Source organism: Pseudophryne corroboree, chromosome 5, assembly GCF_028390025.1.
Source record: "Pseudophryne corroboree isolate aPseCor3 chromosome 5, aPseCor3.hap2, whole genome shotgun sequence".
Classification (NCBI taxonomy): domain Eukaryota; kingdom Metazoa; phylum Chordata; class Amphibia; order Anura; family Myobatrachidae; genus Pseudophryne; species Pseudophryne corroboree.
Window position 1 is genome coordinate 373,122,029 of NC_086448.1, and position 12,216 is coordinate 373,134,244.

The window sequence follows — 12,216 nt, forward strand, 5'->3', positions numbered from 1 at the left end:
GACAAGCCTGCATTTTTGCTGCCACTCCCCATTACCTCCCCCAGACGGTCACTTTCTGTCAATCATTCTGCAAATAAATCCTCACTGCAAGCAAAATTTCAAAGCCACCTTTGCAGATGCGCAATCTGGCAATAAATCTTAAATTGAAAAAACATTGGCATAGCGTGTAACTCTGAAATAAGCCTATTAGGCAGGCAGAGCGTCTCATTTTCCACCTCTGTTGTTTTGTTTTATGATTCTTTTTAAATACACAAAAATGTGTTAGAGTAATATAAGGGAAAACATATAAAGCAGTGAAAAGAGAGAAGTGGGCAAGTGGAGAAGTTGGCCTTTTCCCCAGAGACCTGCGCACCACCTAGTGCTCAGAGTCACTGTCACTGCCGCTGGATTCTGGAGAGGTAAGAATTGAAAAAATGGGCGCAGGGTGTGCCGTGTCTGCCCCTCTGATGGATCCAGGGGTCCATGTGCACCACACACATTGCACCAGGCCCATATAGAGATACTCCGCAGTTACAAAAAAGAAAAAAGAAGACTCTTTTGTGGGTGCACTCTTAGAATGTGGTCAAAAGACGACTATAGTGTTGAAACTTGAAAGATTAAGACATAAAAGTTTTATTTGTACATTATAAAAATATGACAGTTGATGTGTCCTAAACAAACATGACAACAGCAAATAACAAGTAAACAAATTATTAAAAGCTCCACACATCAATGGTCTGTAATATCAGAAATCTATGTATCTAAATGGGTTAATTCATACATAGATTTATGATATTACAGACCATTGATGTGTGGAGCTTTTAATAATTTGTTTACTTGTTATTTGCTGTTGTCATGTTTGTTTAGGACACATCAACTGTCATTTTTTAATAATGTACGAATAAAACTTTTATGTCTTAATCTTTCAACACTATAGTCGTCTTTTGACCACATTCTAAGAGTGCATCCACAAAAGAGTCTTCTTTTTCTCTTTTTTGTAACTGCCTAGTTAAGTACCATACTGACTCAGGGTGCACCACCAGTAGATATATTTAGAGGAATTTATCCTTCATATATGTTCAATAATTTTGGTTTCCTATGCTGGTAAGCATAATATCAATGATCTAGGGGGACTTTTACTAAGCAGTGATAAGAGCTGAGAAGTGAGCCAGTGGAGAAGTTGCCCATGGCAACCAATCAGCACTGAAATAACATTTATAATTTGTTTACTATAAAATGATACAGAACTGCTGATTGGTTGATGGGGCAACTTCTCCACTGGCTCACTTCTCCGCTCTTATCACTGCTTAGTAAATGTCCCCCTAGTGCGGTATCCCTCCTAATTCCCATATAGATACTCCACTGGCGCTTCCGCTGCCACTCAGAACACATCACAGGGATGGGCTCTAGAAGTCCCTGCAGGTTGAGCTATGCTGGTGGTATAATCACATACTGTAAGGCGGTTTTGGGCTCTAATAATAAATCACATTATTGATAAATGAGCCCCATAATCTTGATTTGCTTTATAATTCTCATTTGTTTTATAGACAACTATTTGTAGCTTGCATTTTGCTGTCACACAACTCACACCATATTTGTAAATAAAATAAATATGAACATGAAAATCATAACAGTAGTCTTCAACGCTTATTATATATTCTACAAGGAGGAGTCTTCACACTAGACCGCCCATTTCATTGCACATGGTGCATGGATAGAGCTAGATTATCAGGGTGGAAGATAGCAACCGCTCTGGGAGTACATTGTTTCTCCCCAGGAGGTTATTATATCTCACCATCTGCACACTTAAGTCTCGTTCCAGACAGTGGCATTGTACTCGGCGGCTCTGCATTAATCCACCTTCATGTCTATTCGCTTTGTGGTTACACCGGCTCTCTCTGCCTCCGGGGAAGCGGCCGAGAGGGCAGAGGAGGCTGAGAAGCTCTGTGGCGCTCAGGAAGACCCAGAGAACCAGACGAATCTCTCACTGACTGAGGCTGAGACTTGGGATTCTATAGCTGTACCGATATTGGAGTATTCCAGGGAGCCCAACAAATATGGCGAGTACAGCATCATTATCTTATCACTTGGGTGAAAAGGAACGTTAAGTGTATAGATCACTGCTAGAAAGCAACTGTTCGTTATTAAAATGAGTCTTGTAGTCTCGCACTGCTAATATGTAATAAGGCTGTAGCGGTAGTCAGTGTCCAGTTCTGTGTACTTGTGCTATATTAGTGTGATTTACGTGTTACGTATATTGTATATACTGTACTGTAGCTGACTCTTTTTTTTTTTTACTGGAATTGTCTTTAATACTGGTAAAGTTTTGCAAACTGATGAAAAGTCTGCATTATAGCGACTAGTAGATGATTACCTTATTTAGCCGTCTGGTAGAACAACTTGTAGCTCCCTCACCCTCATTATTAATAGCCTGATGAGGAGATTAGAAATGACAGGCTTCCAAGTCATTGTGCCTGGAGAGGTGTGGGGAATCCAATGACAACATATCCTGTTGTTAACATTTACTGACCGCTAAATCAATATCCATTCGTTGGGGAAAGTAGTGGGGATTCATGTTCATGCACTGATGGTGCTCCGTTTTAAATGTCATTATTATTGGTTTTATAATTATTAATTTTCATCTATGGTATTTTTGTGTTTTTTTTTTTTTTTTTTTTATAAAGTAGTCTCATCAGACTCGTGTTTAATATTTTGATTATACTTTTGCCTAGTAGTTTTTGTGGAAAGTGACGTGTATCACTTCTTTAACATTGTATGTCAGTAAAATGAAGATTTAAAACATTCAATACTCTTCTTGTGCATTAGCGTCCTTGACAAAACGAAGCTTGCCGAATAAGAAGTTAACTTCAGCCTGGTCTTGACAAATCTGTTTATATGTTTCTCTTCACAACAGCATACTAAACATCTCTACACTACACTTGTGTGTTGGAGGTTACTTACAGCCTCACAGGTCTAATGAACGGAGTATCTCATGAAGACTTCTGTTTCTTTCTCTGACAGTTACTGTGAGATAAGTGTTATAGAAGTTCAGCAAACAAATAGATATGTCATACTTGTAACTCTTGTTGCTTATGATAATACATACAGTAATATAGTATGTCCGGTTTTGTCGCTCTTATTACTGTATCTCTAGGACAGAAATTGCAATGTTCAAAATTATTTAACAACTCATGTCCAGGGTAGTTTCACTCATCTAGTACAAGCAGTGTTGGGTACACTGGAATAATTAGTCTCAATGGGGTATATTTACTAAAATTCGTATTTTTCTGAATGAGGTTGAAGTTCAAACACGAATGACATCGAATGTGTGAATTTGCAACTTTTTGAATGTTTTACGCCACATTTACTATGCTGTCGTATTCTGCATTTTCGTTTTTTCCGATGTCGATGTCATTCGTAATTTTGGCCAGTGTTTTACGGGAGTGAATAGTAAAACACTGCCGACATTAACACAATGAATCTCGGCCGGATCTGTGAGATCCGTTCAGGGCTTCATTGTGCACCTTTAAAAAAAAAATTAAAGTGTTAAAAATCTAGAAAAAAAATGCGTGGGATCCCCCATCCTAAGCAAAACCAACCTCGGGCTCTTTGACCTGGTCCTGGTTGAAAAAATATGGGAAAAAAATTGACAGGGGTTCCCCCATATTTGATCAACCAGCACCGGACTCTGCGCCTGGTCCTGGTGCGAAAAATACGGGGGACAAAAAGCGTAGGGGTCCCCCGTGTTTTTAACACCAGAACCGGGCTCCACTAGTCAGAGAGATAATGCCACAGCCGGGGGACACTTTTATATAGGTCCCTGCGGCCATGGCATTAAATCACTAACTAGTCACCCCTGGTCGGGGTACCCTGGAGGAGTGGGGACCCCTTAAATCAAGGGGTCCCCCCTCCAGCCACCCAAGGGCCAGGGGTGAAGCCCAAGGCTGTCCCCCCCCCATCCAAGGGCGGCGGATGGGGGGCTAATAGCCAAGTGTAAAAAAAAGAATATTGTTTTTTGTAGCAGTACTACAAGTCCCAGCAGGCCTCCCCCGCAAGCTGGTACTTGGAGAACCACAAGTACCAGCATGCGGTGGAAAAACGGGCCCGCTGGTACCTGTAGTACTACTACAAAAAAATACCCAACAAAACACAGAACACACACACCGTGATAGTAAAACTTTATTACATACATGCACACCTACATACATACATACATAGATACATACATACATACATACATACCTATGTTCACACGAGGGTCGGTCCACTTCTCCATGTAGAATCCACGGGGTACCTGTGAATAAAATTATACTCACACAATCCAGTGTAGATCGGTCCTCTTCTACTTGTAATCCACGTACTTGGCAAAAAAAAAAATCCCGAACCACGCACTGAAAGGGGCCCCATGTTTACACATGAGACCCCTTTCCCCGACTGCCGGGACCCCCGTGACTCCTGTCAAAGAGGGTCCCTTCAGCCAATCAGGGAGCGCCACGTCGTGGCACTCTCCGGATTGGCTGTGCCCTCCTGAGCTGTCAGTCAGGCTGCACACGGCAGAGATACAACGTAGCGCATAGGCGCTCCATTGTATCCAATGGTGGGAACTTTGCGGTCAGCGGTTGACCACGAGTAACCTCAACCGCTGACCGCAAAGTTCCCACCATTGGATACAATGGAGCGCCTATGCGCTACATTGTATCTTTGCCGTGCGCAGCCTGACTGACAGCTCAGGAGCGCACAGCCAATCAGGAGAGTGCCACGACGTGGCGCTCCCTGATTGGCTGAAGGGACCCTCTTTGACAGGAGTCACGGGGGGTCCCGGCAGTCGGGGAAAGGGGTCCCATGTGTAAACATGGGGCCCCTTTCAGTGCGTGGTTCGGGATTTTCGGTTTGTTTTTTTGTCAAGTACGTGGATTACAAGTAGAAGAGGACCGATCTACATTGGATTGTGTGAGTATAATTTTATTCACAGGTACCCCGTGGATTCTACATGGAGAAGTGGACCGACCCTCGGTAAAAAAAAGCAGGTCTATTTTAAAACTGTTTTTTTTTACGATTTGTATTTTTTCACGGCAGTGTTTGGCTATTGCCGGCAGTGTTTGTGAATTACAATTTTTAGTAAATTACCGAGTTGTATAAAATAACAGGCGCATTTGACCGATGGTGTATTCATTCGTATTTTTTTTTTCTTTGACTTCCAAAAAAATACAAATGCCCTCATCACTGCCGAGATTTTAGTTTAGTAAATTCCCGAGATGAAACTTTGAAGAAAAAACACCAAATCGGTCAAAATTAGGAGCTTAGTAAATATACCCCTATGTGTAGTTCATACTGTTAATGTTTTTTGTCTTTTTTTTCCTTTTTTCTATGTTCTTGAACACATCTTTATTATATTTTAAATACATAGGCATACAATTTAAAAAAAACAAAAATGCATATGCACCCGATATATCATACGATCCGGCGGAATAGATGATAGCTCATTCACATCGTCAAGTGTGTATTCAGTATATTGTTAACAATGCGCGCTCCCGCAGGTCATTAGCGATGTAGAATATCTTTAGTTTTTACCTTGAATTCTAAAGATGTTGTACAAGACTGGATGTGCCCGAGTGCCATCACTGATGATATAGTAAACGATACTGTTCAGTGTGTACGAATGATATCATTTGCGGGGGGAAATCTTGCCCGATGTCACATCTGATAGTCATCGGACAGTGTGTACCTAGCCTTAACTTTTTTAAGCTGGGTACTCATTAAACCGTAGAACGTGGCAACTACAGTTTAATGATAAAAAATGCAAAATCATGCACTTGGGTCTCAAAAACCCAAAGGCTAAATATGGAAACTACGGAGGAGGAAAGGGATCTAGGACTCACTATTTAAAGTGACTTAAAGGCAGGAAGCCAATGCAGGAAAGCAATGAGAAAGGCAAGTCAGATGCTTGGTTGCAAAGGGGCGAGGAATCAATAGCAGGAAAAAAGAAGTAATAATGCCACTGTATAGGTCATTGGTACGGCCCCATCTGGAATACTGTTTCCAGTTCTGGAGACCATGGGGTATATTCAATTAGGGTCGGATCCATTCCGACATGCATTTGTCGGAATGGATCCGACAACCCCTATTCAATCTCATCTCAATTCGACTTTTAAAAAGTCGAATTGAGATGAGGGACCCAGAGGAGGAGAGGGGGGGGGGGGGGAGAGACCAGCGGGGACAGCCGGCGGGCAAACGGAGGAGATCAGCACTACAGGGGGATGTCACACAGCCGCCCGACCTCAAGACAGTGTCCACCCGGCTCCAGCGAGTGTGACCTCACTTGCTGTAGCCGGGTGGACACTGCCGTGAGCGGCGAGGCTGTGAGACATCCTGCTGCAGCGCTGTCCCCCGTCTCCCTGCGGCTCCCCCTCTCTCCTCCTCTGGGTCCCACATCTCAGTCCGACATTTTTTTATGTTGGACTGAGATGGTCGAAAAGGGGGCCAAAACTTTCGACAAAAGCACGTGGATCGGCAGCTATTCCGCCGATCCACGTGCTTTTCGACAAGTCGAATTCCTCGACTTGTCGAATATATTGAATAGGTTGGAACCCCTTCCGACCTAAAAAAGTCGAAAACTGCCATCTTTTCGAAAAACGGCAGCTTTCGACATCAATTGAATATACCCCCATATCTCCAGAAGGATATAAGTACATTAGAGAGTGTACAAAGAAGGGCAACTAAAATTGTGCATGGCCTACATCACAAAACTTACCCGGAAAGGCTAAAAGATCTTAACATGTATAGTTTGGAGGAGAGAAGGGAAAGGGGGACATGATAGAAACTTTCAAATATACCAGTCTTAACAAAGGGAAACATTCTTCAAAGGAAGAGAAGTATTAGAACTCGAGGACATACACTGAAACTGGAGGGAGTCAGGTTCAGGGGAAATATAAGGAAAAATGACTTCACAGAAAGAGTAGTGGATAAGTGGAATAGCCTCCCATCAGAGGTGGTAGAGGCTAAGACTGTAGAGCAATTTAAACATGCTTGGGATAGGCATATGAATATCCTTACAAACAATTAAGGTTCAAAAAGGGTTGAGATTACCTAAAGGATAAAAAAAAGGGGGCAGACTAGATAGACCAAGTGGTTGCCGTCAAATTCTATGTTTCTATGTTACTCACTGGAGCGACGGAGATTCGTTACAACATTAGAACGAATCCCCATCAGCCCGGATTGCTTGTACACACTGGGGTGACTAAATGAAGGTCGGAACGATCATGTTACGTTCTTCATTAGCATACTACAGGACGCTACCGGTATCATCCGGTTTGATGTGCAGCACGAACACTACTATGTCCCTAGTGACCATGGGCCCATGCATATTGGGCATACACACTGCACCATATGCGCCGAATTGAACGATATATCATCTGATCCAGTGGATGTGCTGCCTATTACATTAATACAGGAGCGATTGGGATGGAAAACCAGCCCAGGAAATTTATGGAAACAGCCCTAATGGAGGTGAGGTCTGTTGTGGGGGTGTAGTCTGTTAAGGGGGTGGGAATCCTTCTCATAGGGTCTGATTATGAGTTGGTAGCAGTTGCAGCCTTTCTTGCATCTTCTGCTGCTGTTGCGTCTGTGACTTCATGCTATTGACGCTACAGTGCCCTTCCCTGGTGTACATCCAAATATGCGAGGACCGAGATGCCCACTTTCAGTGTCTGCAGATGCTGCAATCATGCTTTGTGCGTCTTTAGATGCCACTATCGGTCGCACTATTGTAACTTTCACCAGCCCTATCATCTATCTCAGTATGGACTCCAGTGTGAGCAATTCAACGTCTCTATGCATAACCACTTTCAGCAAAATGCCCATACTACATTTTGTCTGCGTCTGATTAGTCAACCCCCTGTAGCCACACAGGAATGCCCAACACATCGCTAATACACCTTTTGATGCATGTGTTTGAACACCATCGCTGTACTTGTATAAACAAGGCAACTCAGATGTAAGCGCAGATGAAAAACATTGCACAAGACAAAAATAAAACTTTAGTCCCCACAGGAAAAAACACACACATTGGCCCAAACCGAAAACAATCAAACAAATTGTCCAGCTTCGGGAAAAAATGTATAATGTGTACCTTTTGGTATTATCATTAGTTTAAAATTTCCACTGCTGGGGGGCGTGGCTTAGCAGCGGATCCAGGCAGTTGGGCAGTGTTAGAGCTCCTGCCTGGGACACACTGAAATTGCCCGATTTCTGCTGCTATCTGCACAAGACGACCTGTATTGGACCCCTAAATTGCTCTTGTGTCCGGTGGAGTGATCTGCGGAGCTGGCGGGTGCCTCCTGCACCTGTGCGGGTTGCTGCCTACCTCCCTGACTGGAGCGGGGGGGCTCGATTTCTCCGCAACCCCTGGACCGGAAGTGAGGCGCTCGTGGTCTGCGGGCAGCGACGGATCTTCCTCCTCTCCCCTACTGTCCCTGCGTCTGCCGCTCGCCTGACTGACCCGACTAGGAGTTCCCTTGGCTGCGGCACCCGGAGCGGAGACCGGCTATATGGCACGGCTGAGCCGGTGACGAGTCTGGGACCAGTGACGCTGCGCACCCGACCTTCCTCCTGCCGCAAGCTGTCTCAACGGATCAGCCCGTACCTTGCGGGCTCCAGGTACTTCGACCACTGATGCCCTGTATTGGAGGCTGGGGGCGCCATCTTGAATAAGGGCAGCATGCCCATACTGCATGTCTCTAAGCCAGGAAGTGGTGCAGCACTGTTTTTTCTTTTATTTCTGGCCGTAGGGGTTATTGAGAGGCATTTTTACCACCATTATATCGCTCTGGCTGCTCTTATTAATTTTAGCTTGAGGAGTTATTTCACCAGCAGCTCCCACACACAACGCTGTGTTTTCCATTCACTTTCCCCACAGGGATACCTCCGGGGTGGGTGCTCAAATAGCCGGAGAGGCGTCTCTCTCCTCCCACATATGCCACATCCTGTCGAGCAGCCTACATTACTTTCGGGAGCCAAAGCTCTTTTCCCCCGTATTCCTGCAAATAGATGCCGATACTATATACTGCAAGCATCATCTGTATAACTTCCCTGTCGCACAATCCCTAGCTGGAGGCATCATCTATACAAGGGGTGTTTATTCCTCTCCTTGTGCGATGATCCATTCTCTGCCTACCATCGTGCTCCAACTTTACTGATGGTGATGACCTGAGCCACGGGAGGGGGGGGGGGGGGCAGTGTATGCCGACAACTTCCTTTCCTCATATGATATTCTATACAATTGCGCAATCTCTACTCTACTTTTGAATCGGTCTGTTGATGCGGCACTACCTTAACCAGTCCTATGGTAAGAAATAGAAAATCAAAAACTAAGCCGGAAGGGACACTGTTACATCCAAAGGGACCAACTTCTGACCTTCGCCTGTTTCTAAAATCCCCTACAGTGACGGATTCTCCCTCTAGCCATCCGACGCCTGATACATTAACCCCCTCCAATTCTCCAAGAAATATGTCTAGCGCTGGAGGCTCCCCTTCCACACAGGATTCATCTCCTAATAAGGAGATTAGCGAGATACTTCTACACGTCAAATCGTTACCTACTGTCACGATCCGGGTATCTGGACGCCATTTCTTACCTATCAGATGCCTCCTAAGGCTGGCTCAGCGCTCCAGGACCGGATCCCATCTGTTATCCTGATGTGCACATTCCCGCATCCTCTCCTGTCTCTCTGGACGCAGTCACAGTAACGCCTTATACATCTGGCATGGCGTCTCCCGCGGCCTCCGCCGCCGTCCCTGAGCTTCTGCATTCAGAGTGGCGATTACGTCAGCCGCGGCCTCCGCTGTGTCCGCGTGGTCGGATGTGCATCTGTCAGCCTGACGTCTCCTGTCTCCGGTGGCCGGCGCCGCCATTACTGTTTTCCAGACCACATGGATTACAATCCAAACTTCCCTCCAAGTGTCTGCATGGGCGCAGCCATCTTGGATTCTGTCAGCTGATCTTTCCTACCAATCCGTTGTCAGTATTATTAATTTGCATAATTGCCTAGCCAATGCCTTCCTTGCTGCAGGTATAAATAGGTTGTGCCTGAGCAAGGAAGGCGTCAGTGCTTTGGTTGTCAAACCTAGTTCCAGTTTGTCTCTCTTCTGTGAATGTCTTCCAGGTTCCAGCTCCTGTCTCCAGACTTCTGCTATAGAGACCCGCACCAGCATTCCATCTGCGGTGTAGCCTGACTCTCCGATCCGTTCTGGACTCACCTGTTTCTAGCTACAACATCACCTGCTTCCAGCTCAGCTTCCAGCAGTGTACAGCTTCTCTTAAAGGGCCGGTGTCCTTTCTGCAGTTTACCACTCTCCACCGGTATTATTATTTCTCCGCTCTCAAATTCTACATTTCATCTACATTGCATCGCTCTCAAGCTTTATTTATTATTTAACTGGTTCCAGCCAGTATCCACTCCGTGCCAACACCTGTCTGGTTCTAACCAGTACCCACAGCAGCATTTTATCTACAGCAGTCCAGCTTTCCCTGGAACACCAGCTGGTACGACCCTGGGCTTTCCTCATTGCTACAGTTGAGCCTGGTAAGGACTTTCCAACTTGCAGATAATAAGAACTGTCTCATACCACCAGAGCTCTGTGGCCCCTGCCACCCTGTAGTACCCAGGAACTGTATTATTATTTCTCTGCTGATTTTTATGTTACTTTTTACTGCTACTGTGATGCATGGAGTTTGTCATAAATAAATATCATTGACTTTTACTCAAGTTGTCGTGGTCACGCCTTCGGGCGGTTTCTCTTCATGTTACTTACATGTCCAGGGGTCTGATACAACCTCCCAGGTTCCGGTACATCTCAGCCCCTACAACTGAGGCTGCCTTCCGTCAGCTCAGGCCCTCAGTTGTGACAGTAAGCACTGACCTAATGAATCCAGCCGGAGACCAGGATCAAGCGGCCAGGCCGATGCAAGAACTGGCAGCCCGACTTGAACATCAGGAGGCTGCACAGGGCCACATCATCCGCTGTCTCCAGGATCTCTCTACTCGGCTGGATGGGATTCAGACAACTCTCCGTGGATCAGACGCATCTGGGGCGTCAACCACAGTGACTCCAACTATAACCCCACCCACCTTACCCGTTTCTGCTCCACGTCTTCATCTTCCAACGCCAGCAAAATTTGACGGATCTCCAAGATTCTGCAGGGGATTTCTCAACCAGTGTGAGATTCAGTTTGAGCTACAACCTGGCAATTTTCCCAGTGACCGTACAAATATTGCCTACATCATCTCTCTTCTCAGTGGCTCCGCCCTTGACTGGGCATCACCGTTATGGGAGAGGTCCGACACCCTGCTATCTTCTTACACTGCATTCGTGTCAACATTCAGGCGCATCTTCGACGAGCCAGGCCGGGTAACTTCAGCTTCGTCTGAGATTCTCCGTTTACGCCAGGGATCACGTACTGTAGGACAATATCTTATACAGTTCCAGATCCTGGCATCTGAACTGGCATGGAACGACGAGGCCCTGTATGCTGCATTCTGGCATGGTTTATCCGAGCGTATTAAAGATGAGTTAGCTACCAGAGACTTACCCTCCAAGTTAGATGAGCTAATCTCACTTTGTACGAAAGTTGACTTACGTTTCAGAGAGAGAGCAATTGAGTGTGGAAGATCATCTGCTCCAAAATCTTCTGCTCCTCCTCCTCGCCAACTGTCACCAACTAAAGATGAACCCATGCAAATTGGCCGTTCCCGTTTAACTCCTGCTGAGCGCCGAAGACGTCTCTCTGAGTCTCTTTGTCTTTACTGTGCAGCTCCGTCTCACACCATCAATGCCTGTCCCGAACGTCCGGGAAAACTCCAAACCCTAGCTCGCCCAGGAGAGGGCCGGCTAGGAGTAATGGTCTCCTCTCCATCTCCTCATGATTGTAATCTCCCAGTCTCGCTTCCAGTTGCTCAACGTTATCGGAACGTCATTGCCCTCCTTGATTCCGGAGCAGCTGGGAACTTTATTACTGAAGCCTATGTTAAACGGTGGTCCCTACCCACCGAGAGACTTCCTTCCTCCTTTTCCTTAACTGCCGTGGATGGCAGTAAAATTTTTGATACTGTTATTGCTCTAAGGACTCTACCAGTTCGTCTGAGAGTGGGAGTTCTTCATTCCGAACTTATTTCACTTTTAGTGATTCCAAGAGCCACACATCCTGTGGTCCTGGGCCTTCCATGGCTCCGTCTTCACAAT

The 12,216-nt window shown here is 45.6% G+C and overlaps 1 protein-coding gene across 1 annotated transcript in view; it reads left to right on the forward strand.

Annotated features, from left to right (window-relative positions):
- Positions 1–1,701: 1,701 nt before the first annotated feature.
- Positions 1,702–12,216, forward strand: part of SLC12A7 (solute carrier family 12 member 7) — a 952,187-nt gene continuing 941,672 nt past the window's right edge. The window contains exon 1 of the mRNA XM_063922663.1: positions 1,702–2,039. Coding sequence (XP_063778733.1) covers positions 1,844–2,039 — 196 coding nt within the window. The 5' untranslated portion in view covers positions 1,702–1,843. The remainder of the gene's footprint in view (positions 2,040–12,216) is intronic.